Consider the following 21,025-nt stretch of genomic DNA (forward strand, 5'->3'; position numbering starts at 1 on the left):
TGGTCCAGTTTGGTGCAGCCAGCCCCTGTGAGTTTGACTTGGAGGCTGGCAGACTGCAGTGTATGAGTCTTTAGCAGGCTATTACAAAACAAAGGTTCCTCAAACAACCACATGCCCTGAACCTCATTTGTGACATGTGCAAATTTAAAAATCTGCTATGCCTGCAGTACAGAGCTGTAGAAGGGTGTCAGTCTGACAAGGTCCGTATCGTCAGGTTGTAAGAGGAAAAGCTGTTTATCATAGCCCAAGCGCCCATCTCTCCTCAGCAGCAGATGAGCTGTGTTGAGCCAGCTTGGGCCGCAGTTATACAGCAGTCTTTGGGCAGACTGGAATCGAACTGAGGCGATTTTTGACTGGATGTTGATCAGTCCCTGCCCCCCTTCAGCCATCGGTAGATAGAGAGCTGCTGCCCAGACCCGATGCTGGCCAGACCAGAAAAAGCCCAGGATGACTCTCTGAATGTCTTCTATCAGGCCTCTTGGTGGTGTCAGAGCATTGAATATGTGCCAAAGAATCAAGGCGACCAAATTATTGGCAATCAGAACTCTTCCCCTATATGACATCTGGGGTAGCAGCCCTTTCCATTTAGACAACCGAGCACACACTTTTTCCTTAACTTCCTCCTAGTTCTTAGTTTGAAAACCCTCTGTGCCCAGAAATACTCCCAACAGTTTCAGCCCCGCCTTCCCCCACTCAAGTCCTCCAGGCAGACAGGGCACTGCCTGATCCCTCTCTCTCCCTGATCCCCACTGTCCCACCAACAAAGCATCATTTTTTGCCCAGTTCACCCATGCAGATGGGGCCTTTTCATACAGGCACAGGGTGTCCAGCAAACACTAAACATCCCCCTGGCCTGCAACAAAAATGTTGACATCATCTGCATAAGCAGAAACAGCAGGAGGATGTTCAAGATTGGAGGACCCAGGCAGAGAGAGACCTCTGAGCCGACCTCTCAACCTGCACAGCAAGGGCTCAATAGCTAAGCTATATAGTTGATCTGAGATAGGACAACCCTGTCTTATCCTCCGCTGTTCAGGAATTGGCCGACTCAGCTCTGCCTTCGTCTTTACCATACATTGAGCACTACTATACAATAACCCGATCCAAGGCAGAAAACCATCACCAGTATCAAAAGCCTTAGGTGCAGGAAACAGATAAGAGTGAGCCACCCTATCGAAAGCTTTCTCCTGGTCCAAAGAGACAATACCAAAATCAACATTATAGGAACCACACAAATCAATAACATCCCTAATAAGGAAAATGCTGTCCATGATTGTCCCGTCAGGTACACAGTAAGTTTGATCCGAGTTTATGATAACTTCCAGGATGCCCTTAAGTCTGTTTGATTAGGCTCTGGACAGCACCTTATAGTCTGTGCACAGGAGGGCAACTGGCCTCCAGTTCTTTAGTAAGGCCAGGTCTCCTTTCTTGGGCAGCAGGGAAAGTACTGCATGCTGACAGGAGATAGTAGGTCATCCTTCTCTGAAACACAACATGTAATTCAGGTCCAAGGATATTCAAGAATCGCTTATAAAAGTCAGAGGAGAGACCACCTATCCCTGATGCCCGTCCTGATGCAATCTGGTTGACAGCAACTGTCAGCTCCTCCAGAGTCAGCTCACAGACCAGAGCAGCTTTCTCTTCCAGGCTGAGCTGAGGAAGCCCCTCCAAAAGCTCTGCATGGTTCTGCCCCAAAGAGCTCAGCATAGAAATCCACCGCATGGCTCCTAATCTCGTTAGGGTTGGTCATCACTCTGCTCCTGGAAGTTTAAGGCAGGTGATCTACTTTCTCTGTGCCACCAATCTCTCCAGACTGAAAAAGAAAGAACTCGGGGCATCCATGTCTTTCAGCTGGAGGAAGCGAGACCTGACGAGAGCTCCCTTCACTCTGTCCTGCAGGAAGGAGCTCAACTCCAACCTCTTTTCCCTCAACAGATGACCTGCAGTGGGAGTCTCTATGTAACCCCTCTTCAATATTCCTAATGCTGGATTCAAGTTCCTGAACTGCTGCTTTGATCTCAGCAGTGGAATGAGAGGTGAACTGCTGGTAAAACACACACATTTTTGCATTACCAACCTCCTTCCACAGTTTCAAAGAACTAAATCCAGCTTTTCTGATTTTCCACTCACGCCAATAGCACTCAAAGCTCTCGCAGAAAGTACTGTATTGCAGGAGTTTATTGTTAAAATACCAATGGGACTTAACCCTTTCACCTAGCGAAATGACCAAGTCTATACTAACCAAGTGATGGTCAGTGAAACCAAAGGGACTGATGTCGCTGTGAACTAATCTGGAACTGAGACTTTGGGAAATGGAGATCCTGTCTAGTCGTGCTGCACTCATCCTCTTATTACTGACCTTCATCCATGTGTATTGTCTGGATTTTGGATGTTTGACCCTCCATGTGTCTAACAGATCCAGGTGGGTGAGGATACTGTTAAGGCTCTGAGATGACTGTGAGTGGGGTTCCTCACTTGTCCTGTCCATAGTGAAGTCTACAGTGCATTTGAAATCCCCATTGATGATCAACTAATCCTGATGGTAATTCCTGAGCTCATTTTTTAGCAGTGTAAGGAAACCTACCCTTTCTGCTCTTGGTTTGGGGCATATATGTTAACAAAGCAGTATACAGAACTCTCTATTTCTGCCGTGACAATCAGCAGGCGACCCTTCACCACTTCAGTGGAAGATAAAACAGTAGCATTTGCAGTTGCTCTCAACAGAATAGCTACCCCTGCCCTAAAGTTCTGGCCATGGCTTAGGGCATATGAGCTTTCCCACCATAAACCCCAATCTCATCTGTTATAGTATGAAAAATATATGAGATTGTAACAAAAACAATATATCAATCCTTTTTTGAGTACTGATTTCAGTAATTAAAGCTCTTTTATACCTATCCCTCCCACCATTAATGTTCAAAGACCCTATTTTTATGCTCCGCATAGAGGGGTCAAAGAGAAAGAGACAAGCTGAAACAAGCAGAAAACAGTAGAGGTAACACCTTTAGTTTTTTGGGGGTTTTTTTGCAGTTTGATCTTTTGTTGCTTTTCTCAGAGTTGTAATGTGTTTTTAAGTCAGAAGTGTTTCTTTTCACCCAAGAGGTCAAAACCAACCCACCTTTTCAGTGTGTCAACAGATTTGATGAACTTATCAGTGTCAGCAAAGTAGTCATTCACTGTAACAGACTTCTTGAATGTGTCATCCATTTATCTCCTCTAAAGAATAGAATAATTTCATCAATATTTCATCAGGCCTGTTCTCATACTTTGAACCAGTGGAACTGGCCGGCCACGGCTGCAACGCCGCTGCACCCACAGCCTCAGCAGTACGGGGCTTGGCTCCAGCCCCCGCCCCTGCAGCCTCAGCAATTCCATATGCGGGGCCAGCTGCCATCCCCGCAGCCTCAGCAATACCGGGCGTGGCACCAGCCGCCGCCCCTGCAGTCTCAGCAATAAACATGAAACTCATCTTTCAAGAACACAACCACTGCTTAATTTATTCTTGATGCAAACGATAGTTTACCATAACCTACCTGCTCACCGACAGCCAGAAGAACCCCTTCTACCATAACATTACCATCCAGGGGGACTATCCTCCCGAAAACCCCCTAACTAAACCAATCATCACTCGCCCAACACAAAAAATATTTTGAAAACTTACCAGATCATGTACGAAGTGAAGACCACAGAGGAAAAAACCCGAGAAATAGGGACAGAAAACAATTCAAAACTCCCGCAACACTCGCACGTCCACCACTGCCACTCACGCTCACGCTCAGCGGAAACAGGAACGAGAGGAGAGGACAGAAAAAGACAAGGAAAGAGTTGTTGGGCAAACAGAAGGGCAAAAGAGGGGAAAGAAGAGACAACAGCAGAGAAACCACGCGTCCTGAGAATTTAAATATACTCCATAATTCTACTGTTGTTCAACAGCAAATACATTTTGTGAAAAACTTAAGCTCAGTCTTTAACACTGCCATATGTAAGATATGGCCAGTTGTCCAAAGTCACTCTGAACAAATGGGGGCAGCATATCCCCAGAGTAACAACTAACTGCTGCTCATTATACTGTTAGCTAGATAGCTGATTGGCTCTCTTAGCTGACGTTTGGTATTTTTGCCACAAACAACGGGCCTGGGCTCAGCAGCATCCCAGTGACCACAGCTGGATCAGGGCCAAACAAAGCCTCCGAAACTGACGGAGGCCAGTTTGATGACAGTGCTGAGGTAATCTGCAGAGGTTCCAACCAGGACTGGGGACCACAAAGACACATGAGGCATGAAGCTGGAGAGGAGCAAGAGGAAAGTCGGGCATCAGCAACAGGGATTTCCACATCTAACTTTGGTGAATTAAGGGTTTATTTCAACCAAACCAGATGTGGTGATTGTTGAAACAGTGGAAAAATTAGATGGAATTAATAATAACAATTATTAGTATTACTATTACTATTATTATAGAAAACCTATGGTACATGTTACATTTTTTAAGTACAGCTTTTCTGCTATCGCACATACTGAATTTGCTTAATAATTTTATGTGCACAAGAAATCTAACTCAATTTTAAAGGTTCACAAGCCACAAAATGCGATATGGAAATCCCTACTCTTGCTGCTTGGGCCCCTGGGCTTGTGCCTAGTAGGCATGTTCCATAATCCATCCATGTGTGCACCCACCATCCATCTGACTACGTCTCTACTAATAAAAAGAACATTTAACAGAGAGAGTCAAGAGGAGAGTTAGAGCCTCCAGCATCATCCTCCTCTCCTCCTCTTCCTCTTCCCCTCTGCTCTCCTAACCATATGGGCCTCAGATGAACTGCAGTAAATAATAAATCATTATCATAAGGCCTGCTCACTACTCTCTGACGAGATAGCACACTGTAAAGTGACTTGATTATTTATCTTTAGATCAATGTCATTCGATAAGTCTGTTATTTCAAGTGATCTTCAGATCTGTCCAAGATGAAAGAGTTCATGTATAAAATGAATTCAGTTGCATTCAAACATTGCTATAGACAATCAGGAAATATTTCACAGCATTCAGTGTATTTGGGCTAAAACTGTCCAGAAATGGTTTGATGCTGGAGACGCATGATGTGTCTTTTCATGCATATTTTTCAGATATGTCATATCATAAAAAATAAAACTATTGCTAACAATGACAAAAACTTCTCATGTTATTATTCCCACCCATACTTTTCCTGCTATGATTAGTCAAAATGCTGTGGATGTTGCCACTATATGAACAATGTATAGCACCCAGAGGCTAACATAGAGGACATCCACTTACATTGTTTTTAATCACCACCTTGTTCAGCCATATGCACACTATTTGAATTAAAATGATATGTTTCATTGCACTCAGGTTTGCTGTTATGGTAAAAATCATTATTTATTATTACTATTATTATTGAGGGGGGGAAAAAATGTCATTCAGGTGTATTTTTTTATGGTTGAAATGACAAATAAAAGTTGACCTTGGCTCAGTCTGCCTGTGCTGCATCTTTCCTTGTTATTCCGTCACACCCTCAATAACAGGAGAAATCGGTCCCAAACCTCCTCTGTATTTGAAATTTGAAATAACTCTTTTTTTCTTTCCTTTTTTGTTTGCAATCCCCAGCATGACTACATTTAACAGTGACATCATACAACCAGGGAATGTCAAATGCACTCATGTTCCGACCTTTCAAGACCTTTGACCAATTGTGTAACATTGTGGAGGATGGACGAGAGGAGCCTCTGGTACTTTTAGCCAGAGCGGTGGCTCTGTCTGGCTGTTGAAATGCCACAAAACAGCCTGTAGCTCTGCAGGTGGAACAGATGCACCATAGAATAATTACAAACAATTATTTACAGCATAAGTCATTTTTATATGAATAATTGTGTTTTGTCAGACAGGTGTAGACCTGTCAGCATGACTGCACTGATTGTTCACCAGACACAAAGTGTACTCAAAATCCTCCTAGTAAGAGGGCTTTTCGACACATGTAGATAATGTGTTTTAGCAGATACCCTCCACATTGGAGCCGCTTCCTGTACCATGTGATATGTGTATGTTAATATCCAATATGGCCTCATTTTAGTGCCATGGTATCATACTCGGAGAAGATGGAGGAAGGAAGCAGAGAGAGAGAGAGAGAGAGGGAGAGGGAGAGAGAGAGAGAGAGAGAGAGAGAGAGAAGGACAAATATAGACCAGAGGAACCATGCCTATGTTTGGCTCTAATCACTAATCTGTTGTGTGGAGGCAGCAGACAGGCTCTAAGGGCCTAATTGTATTTTTCATTAGAGTGTGCAATCTTCTCCAAGGCCAGATCAAATGTTTCCTTTTCTCTCGCTGACATTCATTTATTCTTCATTTCTTTTGGTTGGTCAGGACATAAATATCACGTTTTTCCACTGGTAGGGTGAAATGGCTACAAAGTAGAGTGGTTTGACAGAGCGTTCATCAAGGAGGGATAATGTACAAAAAAACACAAACCAAAACAAGGAGAAATGTAGGTACAATCATAACTTCATGTGAGAAGTAGACATTAAGACAGCACAAAATACGATAATAGTCATTCATGAGCATATCTTGCTAGAAGGAAGTAGCTTCCTTAAGCAGTCCCCTGAGACAAATTCTGCGAGGCCTTAGCTCTTAGCTTTTCTTCTGTTTCTGCTGTTTGACACCAATATACTTTCTCATATGGGCTCTGTTCTTTGTTCATGAATCAATGGGCGGAGTGCAGATCACAGTGAAGTGCACACTGTCCTGTGCATCGTACATTCATGATTATGAACTTGGTTCAGAAGTGAAAGTTGAAGTGAAATCAGTCATGTTTTCCTTACTTACACTGCACTGTAAGAAATTGCACCACAATGATCCACACAATAACCATCTGCAGTTAAATGCTACCAGTACCATAAATAAAATAAATGTAGAATCAAAAATGTGTTCTAGTTTTTTGCATGTTGTTTGTCATTATTTGGTTCTGAAGTTATTCTATTAAAATTCTGTTCAGTTACAGTTTGACTGTTTTACATGCAAAAGAAATGTTGACAATTTAGGAACATTTTGCCTGTGGGGACACCACTATAAAACGTAACCTGAACAAACTCTATGACATCATGTTGCTCATCACAGCTACATATTTGAGAGTAACATAATTAAAAATGCATAGCTCTAGGCGGCACTTGGCTAAAGACTTGTTAAAAAGAAGACGATGCATGCTGTTGTTGCCCTGGTTACCTGGTGTTACCCAACATCAGGACAGCATTGCTAAGAAAAGACTGAATAAAATAATTAATCAAACCAACACGTTTGCTGAACATGTAGGCACAGCATATCATATTTTAAACATACTGCCCAAATAAACATGGTCCCTCCTTTTCAGAACAAGCCATCTCAGCACATCTGCCTGTCCTTTCAAATCACTGCTTCTTTACTTTTAAGGCTACACTTTCTTGGCATTGTAACTAGCCAGTTGAAACCTACAGTACCCATCAGATTGACTCAACTATCATTCAGAAACTTGCTGAAAAATTTGTGTCTGCTGTAACTAGTGTTGCTTTCGTCAACAAAAATTCTGACTAAATATCATCGTCAATGAACCTGCATAACGTGACAGAAATGAGACGAGACGCAACGTAAACGCTAGTCATGTGACGATAACTATAATTAAATGTATAATGCTATATTGTTGACTAATAAAAACAAGACTAAATGTGGTTTACAAAATAAAAACTGTTAAATTGTTTTGGTCATTTTCGTTGACTAAAATGAGACGAGACGAAATAATAACGTTATTTCGTCTCGTCTCGTTTTAGTCAACAAAAATGAAGAGACATTTTAGCAGAGTTTTTATTTTGTAAACCACATTTAATCTTGTTTTAATTCGTCAACAATATTGCAATATGTATTTAATTACAGTTATCGTCACATGACCAGCATTTATGTTGCGTCTCGTCTTGTCTCGTCACAATATTTAGTCATAATTTTCGTTGAAGAAAGCAATAGATTAGCCCTGCTGTCTTCACAAGTTCACTGACAACTTCAGTCTTATACTGCCGGACAAATTCAATTCAGTCGCCCCAAACAGACTGCTGGAATATAAACATGTTCTTTGTGCTACTTTAACACCTTATTTCTCCAGCCTGATGCAAAATAACGAAAATAACTCCAAATTTTTTTTCGCTGTCCCTAAACTCACGTATAAACCGTCCAGTATATGTAACTCCTCCCTCACTGCAACTGATTTCATAGAATTCTTCACTCCTAAAACTGATGAAATCAGAAAAATAATATTATCCTCTCTGGCATTTCCCACCCAGGACTGGGCGACCACAACTGAACATTTTTCATCTCACAAACTCGACCACTTTGAGATAATCAATCAATCAATCCACCAATCAATCAGACATTATTTCCAATTCCGACCCCCAACACAAACACTCTCCACACACTACCCTGATCCAATGTTATAAATACTGATTGAATACAAACAGGAAATGAGGAAAAACTATCATAACTTTTCATGAATCTGCAGTGAAGAAACACCAGAGGTGGGGTGTAAAAATTTGTAATAAAATAAAACAAAAGATAATAAAAATTTCATGAAATGCAATCAATAAATAATAATGTAAAGTCACTATAAATAACTTAACCCTTGTGTTATGTTCACTTTTTGGACCCTTTGGTACTGTTCGGGTCAAATTGACCCGGGACATTATTGTTGGTTTTAAAAGAAATACAAAAATAAAAATTAACATAAAAAAACTCCAACATATATTGTCTTTATCTCAATTCCAAGTAATATAGATAACATACATGATAAATGTTTTCAATTAATCTCTGCTAGATAACATTTAACAGTGGAAGTGTCATTCGTTTTTTTGTGATAAAGTCCACTATAATAAAGCCTTGGGTGGTATTTATGCTTATCTATGAAAAAATGAAATGAAACAATGTTTTCATTGATGTTTTTTATTTTAAACTTATATTCTCAATTGATTTTCATCAGAATATGCTCATATTCAGGTTTTTAAAAACCCGAATATGACCCCTGGGTTACTCCTTTTCTAACCCGAATATCTGGTCGTGTATACGCCTATCGGAATATCCCCGTCAAACAGAACATTAATTTGTGTTCTGCGCATGTTCTATTCGCAAGGAGTCTCGAGGAGGAGATAAGTCACCTCGTAAGTGTGGTGAAAGACATGAATATCATGTCTTTTGTAGACGGTAGAAAGTACTGGGATAGCGAGATATACAAGAAGGTGAGCGAAAAGTTACACTACGTTAAGCTGAAATGACGCGCATTGCATCATGACGCTCTCCATGCGTCGACACATTGTCCATGTGTCGCTGTTTTGATCGGGATATCCCAATTAATTATAATTACCATGTCTACAGGAATAACCCTGTTTGCTCACGCATGTAAACAGGTTATTCCGAATGTTTCAGAAACCGGAATATTGACCATAACCCGAATATTGACTGCATGTAAATGTAGTCTGTGTGTACTACAGATGTACTTTTTGCATTTGCTGCATGTGGTCTGTGTCACAACATGAAGGAAGTGTGTCTAAACAACACATGATGCACAGATCTTCAGTGTGTGTTTACCATCCTTATTATGTTAGCAGCTAACATAAAAAGCTCCAAGGCCCTCTGAGCAGAGAATCTTTGGCTCATATTGCTGGTGGAGATCGTGGGTGAAGTGACCTATGATGTATGATACATCTGGTACAGTAAGAGAAAATTTTCCCAGGTTCCAATGCTTCAGAGGGTAAAAAGAGCGGGAAAACCTGTATTGTGTGTGTGTGTGTGTGTGTGTGTGTGTGTGTGTTTGTGTGTGTGTCTGTCTGCCTGTCTGTCTCTCTGTCTGTCTGTCTGTCTGAAAAAGAGCGGGAAAACCTGTATATTGTGTGTGTGTGTGTGTGTGTGTGTGTGTTTGTGTGTGTGTGTGTGTGTGTGTGTGTGTGTGTGTGTGTGTGTCTGTCTGCCTGTCTGTCTCTCTGTCTGTCTGAAAAAGAGCGGGAAAGCTTGTATTGTCTGTGTGTGTGTGTGTGTGTGTGTTTGTGTGTGTGTGTGTGTGTGTGTGTGCGCGTGTGTGTGTGTGTGTGTGTGTGTGTGTGTGTGTGTGTGTTTGTTTGTGTGTGTGTGTGTGTGTGTGTTAGTGTGTGTGTCAGTCTGTCTGTCAGGCATTATATGCATGCGGGTCAAATTGACCCGAACATCCTGTGAAGGACATAAATGTGTAGGGGTCTTCTATCATGTGAAGTCAATTTTTTTTTTTCTTTCACATGTTCCTCACATAAAATAAGCCAAGGCCATGGAGTTTCAGGTCGAAATGTTGTATCTTTGTATCATTTTTCTTATTGTAAAAATTTGAAACGGGTCAATTTGACCTGAACACCACATAAGGGTTAAGTAAAACCAGAGGTGTAAGGTGGGGTATTAAAAGGAAAATAAAGATATAAATAAGAAGATAATTAAAAAAAATAAATAAATAAATGAAAGGAAATGTGAAGTAAACCAAACAGAAAAATAGGTTGTGAAGAGGGAAACAACTGAGATAATATAAACAGAATAAAGAGAATAGACCAAGTACTAAAACAGGCTAAAACAAAAGAGTAAAGGAAAGAAATAAAATAATATGAATAAAGTTAAATGAGAAGCCAGATTAAAAAGGTAGGTCTTACATTTGATTTAAAAATAGCAACACTCTCATTGGTTAACTGTCTCAGCTGCCCTCAGGTCTGTTCCAGGGACAGTATCATCTCTAAACTGGTACTCTCCAACTGGTACTCCTCAAGCCAACTATTTGTTTACTTTATCCCACTGATTTATTGAGGACCTTTTTCCAATTCACAGCCCACTATCGCCACAGGTAATGAACAACTCTCTTATTAGTGTAATTGTACCAGCGTCTTTTAAAACAGGGGTTATCAGATCACTTCAAAAGAAACATAAGATGGACCCCACCCTCACAAATTTGCCGTTCTTTTCAAAACTCCATGAGAAAGCAGTGACTCAGCAACTCATAGATCACCTGTCATCCAGCAACCTGTATGAACCTCATTGATCCAGGTTCAGCACCAAATTCGCTTTCACAAAAGTGATAAGTGATTTACTGCTTACCTCAGACTCTGGTTCACGATTGGTGCTCCTCAACCCCAACACAGCTTTCAATACATTTAATCAGCAGGTTTTATTACATTGCCGAGAAAGTTACATTAGTCTCACTAACACTGCTCTCTCCTTACTTAAATCATACTTATCTGGCAGATCTCAAAACACATCTTTTTGCATCAACCTTGGGTGCTAAACTACAGCTATCCAACTTATACTCAGTTTATGTGCACATGGTTATGTTGATGTAGAGTATTATACACACTGCTAATGTGGCTCATCTCAGGTTGATTAGATTTTTGTGTGTTTTTCTAATCTTGCTTACTGCTGTTTTTGCACAGGCCTTTGAGACATGCTTTGTGATACTGGGCTGTAATAAAGTTTGACTTGACTTGAACTGACGTCAGCAGTTGTTACAACTACTAGTATTATTGTTGCTTCTGCAACACTTTTTACTAGCTTTAGTTCAGCAAGTGATGATGTCGTCGACAGTATCAGCATTCATTTTTTCTAGTAGGTGAGTTGAAGAAGAATTCTGCACTTTGTTGCTCGAAATGTCTCTGTTTTAGTGTTTTAGTGTGAGTTGACATTTGTCAATCTGTAGGTGATTCTCTCAACAGTGGTTGCTTTACGTGTATGGATATACTGCATACTACTGGTTTTGTTTTCTTTTATTCATGATTGGTTTTCATCAATCCATTTATTGAAACAGAGTGTGCTGAAGGATGTTATATTTGTGTTTGGTTATGTGGTCATGTCGTACCCAGTTTTGAAAGGAGCCACTGCCCCTCAACATATCATGTCTGTTCTGCAGTCATGATTCATGTTACTTTGACAACTGTTATTAGGTTGGACTGGTTGTACTGTGGTACATGTGTGTGGATATGCCTGCCCTTCACCAGGTCAAGGGGATTTCTCCCTGTGAGTCATTCTGGCTTGTATGAGCTGTCATATACTATCAATTTTATACTTAGATGCACAGAAAACCAGCTAGTTGACCTTTGAAAAACACACATGCTCACACTCATGCACACTCACAATCAAACACACACGCCAACCAACACATGCACACACACACATACATGAACACACAGTCGTGTATACATAACTTATGGGGACATTACATAGACTTACATTAATTTCCTAGTGCCTTACCCTATCCATAACCAAAACCAGTACTTGTCTAACCCTAACCCTTACCCTAACCTTAACCTAACCTAACCCTAGACACACACACACACACACACACACACACACACACACACACACACACACACACACGAACACTCACACACACAACATATAAACGTATAGTGTATCTTGTTCCTCATTTGACCTGAAACCACTTAGGTCAGCTTGATTTGTCTTAACAGCCTTTGCAAGCGTTTCATAGCTGGGTGTACGCTCTAATCTATACTTCCCATTTAATGTCAGACATTAGCAGCTGTTGGCATGCTCACTATATCAGGAGCTTGTCAGCTAAATGGAGAGTGTGACATGAAAAATTCAACCTGGGGAGATGAGGCTGAGCTGCTCATCTTCTCACTGCTCTTTCAGACATCAATCTCTCTGTCTTGCCAAGTTCAAATGATGTCCTGTGGTATTATTGAGGGAGTGCTGTTCAGACAGAGACACACAGACAGTGCTGTGGAGCAAGTGTTCGCATATATATGAGAGTCAAGGTAACTACTGTATATTAAACACAGCTACATGCAGGAGAAGAGGTTTTGAACAATTTAACAGCTAGTTCAGGTTGCAAAAGGAAATTCTTTATATTTAAAAACACATTCAACTCCTTGGTAATGGTCCACCGCATTGCAAAATTGTGCATTTATAACTATGGCAAGTATGGTAGGTCAAATGAATCAGAGCAGAGATCTGCAATGCAGTGGACAATTTGGTTCATAATGGTTTTCTTTGTCTTTGTCATTTTTTATGTGAAGCAATTTGTGAATGTGGTCTGTTTGTTGTAAAGCACTTTGACCTGACAAATTATTATTATTATTATTATTATTATTATTATTATTATTATTATTATTATTATTATTATTATTCACATTCAAATCAGTGTTTTAGATAATTAGACTGGACTAGTTTCAAACTTGTGTAATGGCTTGTATTGTGATTTCATGCTTCTGAATGACACTGGTGTATAATATGTTTTCATAACCAAAAGGAATAAAATAATAAGGTTGTTAAGAAAGTGCCACTGCTATGCAGGGACAGATTTTGGTACAAATGATTCACACTTGCTTTTGGTTGCAGTTTAAACTGACACAACCTTACAGTGTCGATTCAGGCCAAAACATAACAATGAGTAAGTCTATGTCTCGACATTACTGTTACATTACCATTTGAATGGGGGTAATTAAGACCTCATTTTGATAAATCCTCTGGTTCAGCGGATGCTGGGTGGCTGTGTTTGGCCCTGCCATTGCTGTAATAACCGAGACAATGAGAGTTTGAAGAGGAGTAATCATTATCTCCTTCGAGCTGCAGGGTTTGTGCCCTTGTGCTATCCTTTTTAAGACTGTGTGTGCGCAAACTGCATGTATGTCCTAAATGCCGAGCTGTGCACACACACACGTACACAATGGCCTTTGCTAAATGACCTAGATAACAGATGCAATCTGCTCTCCCCATCATGCAGGGAGTCACTGATGGTCCAAAGCCATGCATCCATTGCTCATGGGCACTCAGGCAGACGTTGGCTCTCTGACACAGAAAATCAAAGCTATCAAAAAATCTGCCAGAATCAAAGCCTTTCTGGAAATGTTTGATTTGTGTGTTGTGCTTCAAGGACAAATCCATCGTGAATCACACAGTGACTCTGCGGCTGCACTGCTGTCTGTGGGTTTAAACTTCGAAGCACGTTGGAATGCTAACCAAATGGTGATGGATCAGTTAGATGTAAATGCTACAAAGGATGATTTCTTTTTGCTTTTATTCTTGTGAGGACATTCACATCTAAATTGAACCAGAAAAAGAAACTAATGCAACAACACTACAAAAAATGTCCTTTAGGTTGTCAGTCAGACACTCAGTCAAAGAGCTAGTCATTTTTATCAGATGGATATACAATTGGATTGCCAGAGAAAGACCTGCTTGATGAGGGAGCTCTCATAGAATCTGAACAGCATCAAAGATTCTGCTCGGAGAACGAGACTTAATTTTGTATATTTTTGATGTATTTCTATTTGATCATGTTCTCCTCAGTAGCAAACAGAATCCTGAAATTAAAAAAAGAAACTGAAAACAATAATAAGCATCTAATTCCTTTTGGTGATGACAGCTTCAGTGTCTGCTGCTTTACTGACAATCTCATCTCACATGGCACGACATAGGGTGTGGTCATTGTTGTATTTAATATGTTGCTCCCAAGCATTTCTGAAGCTCAGGCGCAGTGGAGCTTTCTGCTGCAGTCTGCAAGAAAACTGCTAATGATCAGTAAGTGATGCCACCACTATACTATATCATGTACCAATCCTTGGGCTCATGCCTACAACACCTCACTTGATAGAAAATTGGAAGAGGGTGAGCATGGGGACAAATTGAAACTGAAATTGAATTGGAATTGAATGAAAGAAAGAAAGAAAGAAAGAAAGAAACAAACAAACAAACAAACAAAAACCTACCATAAATAAAAACGAGCCATCTATATCAGTCATGCTAACATTGTACTCACCAAAGCAATTGCAACTGCTTACATGCAATCAGATGATCAGACAGGTTGGAAGCAAGTGTATCCAGATTATCTAAACCACTACATTTGGAAGTCAAACTGAAAGTAAGCCCATCTGAAATGTTATTGATAAACCCTTATTGCGCAGACACTGTGTAAGCACAACTACAGTAAGTACAGATTAAAGATGAGGCACAAAAGTGTTTACAAACTGTCATAGATGTTTACAATGGACAGCTTGGGTCACACTTTTACTGTCCGCCTTTGTTTCCTCTTCCAGATAAGTTTGCCTTGAATAATTAATAGAGATTAAGGAAAAAAAAACTGTTGTTTGACACCGAGATAGCAAGTGTCTGTTTGACTTGGCCCTCAAGCTCCAGACAGCTTCTCAGCTCTCTGCTTTCAAATGTGAAATTATTTGAAGTGAAATTAAAGCTGTGGCAAGTGCAACTGGAAAGAGATAACACAAAGCCTGCTATGACATCTGAATATGCTGGAAGAAAGAAGGAGAAGAAGAAGAATAGAGCTCCAGCAGTGAGCAATGCTGCTTGAACCTTTAATAAAGCTATGCAAATGTACTGCCTAAAACTGTGAACAGCAGCAGAGCCGAATAATGGGAAATTCTAATTTTAAAAAAAGTTAACAAAAATGTTTTGGAAATTTCATTTACAAACCATCATGAATAACCATCATTTTTCATTTGACCCACAGTATATACAATGAGAGCAGGACGTGGAGGAGCAGAGTAACTCACAGCCAGGTAGAGTGCAGCATACACACTGAGTGCAGCCTCCTTGGATGGGAAGGTCTTGCGAGCACGCAGGATATCATCCTGGTTTCCTGTGCAGGCCTCCTGGTGGCTGATGTAGCGCAGGGCCTGCTGGCAGCCCAGTGCAGTGTAGTTAGGCTTACAGACAGTCAGGAAGTAGGGTGCCAGGTTCCCTGTTACTACCTGGCCTGCATTGACAAAGATGTCAACAGTGAAGAGGCCAAAGGTGTAGACTCCTGCGAAGGAAAAAGAGGGTGTTAAGAGGAAACACACACAAACAGGCGGAGCTACCATTGGCAGCAACGTTGACTAGTCTCTCTACCAGCCATCTCGGCTTTCAGCATCGTTAAAAACAATTCTGAGGTCTGATTAAAATCACTACCTACAATAAAAATACCGTTCAAATGTAAACAGCGGCAACAAAAACACTGGTGAACTCTCTGGGCAGATAATATGGTCGGCATCTCAACATTAAAATCTTGACATCTGAATGACATTGTCCAATATTCAACCTTCCATTCATTAGTAAGAGGCTGGAAAAGGTAGTTTCAGTGCAACCTAAAGGCTTTCTTAAAGAAAACAACATTCTGGAGGAATTTCAGTCAGGCTTTAGAACACACTACAGCACTGAAACTGCTCTTGATAAAATCATCAGCGACCTCAGACTAAATTCTGATGAAAATAAGGTCTCAGTTCTTGTCCTCTTAGACGTAAGTGCAGCATTTATTACAATTGACCATAATATCTTAATCAATCGTCTTGAACAGGTGGTTGGTCTTTCTGACTGTGTGTTAAACTGCTTTCAAACAAACATCAAAGTTTTTCGTAAGTTTGGAAATCATGTGTCTGAGAAACATGACATCTGTTTTGGGGTTGCACAAGGGAGCTGCCTTGGTCCGTTACTGTTCTCATTATACATGCTGCCACTGGGTGACATTATTAGAGAACACAGTATGTGTTTCCAGATGATACACAACTGTACATCTGTGCTGAACCAAATGATGCTGCAGCTATAGACTCACCAACTGTCTCTTGGCAATAAATAAATGGATGAGCAGTAATTGTTTGAACAAAACTGAAATCCTACTAGTTGGCTCAAAAACAAAGAGACAAATGATATTTAATAATCTGGGGAAACTAAGTCCCTGGATTACATCTGAGGTTACAAATCTTGGTATTATCCTAGACTCAGATCTAAGATTCACGTCGCACATCAGCAGAGTGAAGTAATTTTTTTTCACCTCAGAAACATAGCTGAAGTACGACCAAACAAAAAAGATGCTGAAAAACTGATTCATGTCTATATCTCAAGACAACTTGATTACTGCAACACATTATTTACTGTCCTTCTGAAAGAAAAACACTGAGAGACTTCAGCTGCTGGTTTCTTGAAGGTTGCCTGCAACAGAAAGAAAACCGGGGAGGCAGCTGTCAAATTCACCCCAAAGCTCTGGAACAAACTACCTACAGCTATCAGGGAAGCAGCTCGCTGAATATTTTCAAAAGAAAGTTAAAAACGCATCTCTTCACTTCAGCCTTTAACTAGCTATGACTTCCTGATACAGGTCTGAATTTCTTTTAAAAAGTTGTCCTGCGTTCTCTCCATGCAGGGACTGGTTAGCCTTACTCTAATTTCATCCATTTTATCATTCCACAACTTTGCCAGTAAAACATTAAATGTATCGTCTCCGAATAGCAAATTATCACATTCTGTCCCAACTGTTTTGAATCAGGCTTGTATTAAGATGCTTTCAGATAGCAAGGACTTACAGCTGCTTTAAAGTCAATGCTCCATATTTTGAATCAATGGCAGCAAAGGTGTAACTCCATAACAGAGACTGGTGTGGAATAGCTGTGCACATTCATGAGAGAGGCAGATATCATCTCTCTCTTGCTGCTGCCACCAACCTTGGCGCCACACCTGCTGTCATGTTTATATGACATATAAACATGACATGGTAAGACTGAAGGCAGACTCAGCAACCACTCACTGCCTGACATATCTTGTAGAGACTGCATGTGTGTGCATCCCAGTACCTCTAAATATATATAACCAAAAAGAGTACGTAGAATATTCACATCACGTCCACATAAGGATCAACACACTATGACCAGTGTAAACAGTAGAGCACACATCACTGTGGCATTATTGACCATTAGCTCTAGTTTACACTTATGATATTTTGTTTTATTCAGTCTAATCTTGCAAAGTTAGATGATAGTAATTAACAATAATGCTACACATAAAACATCTGAGTCAGTCCTCTGTCTGTAGGTCTGCTGTCTCCACCCTCCCTTATCTCCTAAAAAGGGCACCATGTATTGAGACACTAGCAAAGTGCCTCCTAATACAGCACGGATGGGACATAAATCATTCAACTAACTTGTATTTTCAGTGTGAATGATTCCCTCTAACAGCAGACGAGGCCTATTTATCCCACAGCAGAGACCTGCTGCTCCTCACACTGTGTGACACTGCATAAAACAGCTCCGCTGTCTGCAGGTACCAGGAACACAATCCCCTGCTGCTCACCAATTCCAATCACACACACAAAGTGTAAGTCACCCAGGTGCCACTGTCCATTCATACTCTCTTTCTCTCATACGCTCTTAACCTAACCAGCCAGGCTTTACGTCTCAGTGATTGAGGGGATTTAACAGAAATAATTGCTTTCCTCCTACGAGAGCCTAGCCCTCTGTCACACTAAATTACCAAACAGGCGCTTAGTCAGACAACTCTCTCTCACACACCCTGAGAGAGGTGTTCACTACAACACAAACACACATACACACACTTCCAGGATGCATTATTTGCTAGGGTAACAATGGCAGCTTTTCCAATCATTGTCAAGTGTTTGTGCCTCTGCAAACTAATTCAAATTTAGCAGGATGACAACCATGAAAATGGGTGAGGCCTCACGGCTGTTGACCAAGGCACATCTTTCGTCTTCTTTCACAAGTTCTTGTTTTAAATGTCACTGTCTAACTCATTGCCTTTCTTTTTTCATCATCAGCCACACAGAGCAGCCACGTGAGGCTCCAGATGCTGACAGGTCCATTTCTTAACAAGCATCAAATAGGTTTTGTCAAGCGTTGTGTGACTCACTCGCTGAGCACTCGCCACACAACGTATCAGTCTGTCCCACTTTCTCCAACACGAACATGGAAATGCGGGTGTGCTGTGTTTTATGGACGACTTAAGCTCACAAGCTAACCCCCCTCCTTCATCTTGTCTGGCTTTGGGAACACAGTGAGGGACAACCAAAATTGCTTATTAGGGCATAAATCTAATTTAGTTTGCATGCTTCAAACAATGCCATGATCTGTTGCCGACCCCACTGTGTTTCCATGCATGTGTTGCATGCTCTAGAGTCTAAGTATGCATGGCTATTGGATATATGTGATCATCCTGTCTTTCTTTATGTGTGTGTGTGTGTGTGTGTGTGTGTGTGTATGTTGGAGGGTGAGTCGGGTTGAAGCAATGCACCTATTCTTTGATCTGGTGCCAGCGTCCCCACAATGCTGCAGTGTGATGCACAACCCAGTCAGTCTCAAAGTTATCACACTTTCCCAGACTCCCTGCATGCACACAAACACTTTGACACAGACAAGTCATAGCTAGAGACCTCACAACACTGGGCTGGTTGTGAATATGAAGATGTCACAGCAGTAGACAGTGCTAAGGCATGCAGCCATATATCAGTGAAATGTGTTCACCTGAGAACAAAATCAGTTAGTATAAACAGGCAGTGAGGCTGTTTAATAGGATTTTCATCACGACAGTTAGAGACAATCAGATGAGCTGCTTTACAAGTTTATTTTCAGTGTGGAGAATGGCTGGATACCAGCATTTGAGATCATGGTACATTTTCTGGGGATTCTTGCCAAAGCCCTCTCCCTTTTCCTGGGAAGAACACCAGCAGGAAGTTGGTATTTTTAGCGTGTTTGTGTGTCTTTGTTCACCTGTGTGTTGGTGTCCAACTCTCACTGACGTTTGTGTCTATCCATATTTTATCTTGCCAGACAAAGTAAATACACTCCAAAGTCTTAGAGTCGATGTCATGACAGACAATAACATCATATTTGGAAACTCTACAATGTGACTGTGTTGATGACACAAAGAAGACTCCATGCAATTCATAACACAAGTTTCTGCATGTATAAAAATCGATGGGTGGTGAGAATGTGCATACTAGTACACATCTGTCGCACCGTGTGTACCATACGTCTTACACAGTCTTTTGAGTCTGAAAAGTATGATGTTGCGAGTTAGCAAGAAAGAAAAATAAAAGTGTGAAAGTGGATGTCATTTAATTTCAAGATTTTTCTTGAGTAAATATGCTTGTCACCTTGCATTACAATAATTATAATGATAAAGATCTTTGTGTAAATAAACAAAGACGTAATTTTTATATAAATGCATTAAGATTATTATCCTATTGGGAAGTAAGACTACCCCACATCTTCAGGTGTGACCCACTAACAAGTCTTTAAAATACCACAGTATGGCTCAGTCACTCATTGGGTGCAGTAATATGTGTCTTGGTCTCACGCTTGAAATCAGACCACTTTTTTAATCTCCTCCAGGGTCCGTGGCTCAGAACTAATGCTGTTCACTGCTTCACTTACTTCCAGCCATTCAACTTGTTTCATTTGTAATGCCTAAGCTTAGGCTTCCAAATACTATGCTTTTCCTTCTGTTCATCTGACGCACCATTATTTCAAGTTTACAGTCAGGAAAATTGTGCTTAATTTTCTTCAACTGTCTCTCAGATGCCATTTCTATCATCCAAACTAAATTAAATGCTGGCCCTTTACATGTAAACAAGGCAATTGGGGGCTTGAAGCAATTTAGAGTAAATTCTGGCGATGGTCTGAAGGCTCATGTACATGCACACCATTTCAGGATGATTGAGACATACATGTAACGGACGTACATGGGGTTTTAGAAATCTGACCAAAAGACTGCATATGCATGTTTCCTGTTTTGTAGATAATATGTTCAGATTTGTTTCTTCTTCTTGTGAAATTAAACCAAACCTAGAGGAAAATGCGTAAAGTTTATCAGCCCATTGAATGATTCAAACCAAAGCAAAACACTCACAGTATGGCTGGGAAATGCCGTTAGGGTCACGTCTAACCTGTTTGGTTTGGTTCAAATGAACTCTGGCACATTTGGTTCACTTTATTTAGGCTGGTTTGAAAGCTGCTCATCAAACAACCAGGCTGAGGCTGCCTGATTATTCCTTCTAAAAATCCATCTGCTGATTATGGGGGACTATCAAGGAACCAATATAAGCAATTTATACTGTGAAAGATGTACATGTGGGGTGGGGATACCTGTCAAACCAAACAAGAATGAAAAGGCAACAATGGATTTTCCTCTTGGTCCAGCCCAACTAGACTACAGGGAAACAAAATCTAGTTTCAAGACCTGCATTTTTTTCTGACCAGCTACGG

General features: G+C 40.7%; 1 protein-coding gene across 7 annotated transcripts in view; it reads right to left on the reverse strand.

The window, feature by feature from the left end:
* The window catches only part of plppr5b (phospholipid phosphatase related 5b), a 139,934-nt gene that overhangs the window by 26,297 nt on the left and 92,612 nt on the right, over positions 1–21,025 (reverse strand). For all 7 annotated transcript variants that reach the window (XM_076761181.1, XM_076761179.1, XM_076761180.1 and 4 more), the window contains one exon: positions 15,551–15,801. In XM_076761181.1, coding sequence (XP_076617296.1) covers positions 15,551–15,801 — 251 coding nt within the window. The remainder of the gene's footprint in view (positions 1–15,550; positions 15,802–21,025) is intronic.

This window comes from Chaetodon auriga, chromosome 21 (genome assembly GCF_051107435.1).
Source record: "Chaetodon auriga isolate fChaAug3 chromosome 21, fChaAug3.hap1, whole genome shotgun sequence".
Classification (NCBI taxonomy): domain Eukaryota; kingdom Metazoa; phylum Chordata; class Actinopteri; order Chaetodontiformes; family Chaetodontidae; genus Chaetodon; species Chaetodon auriga.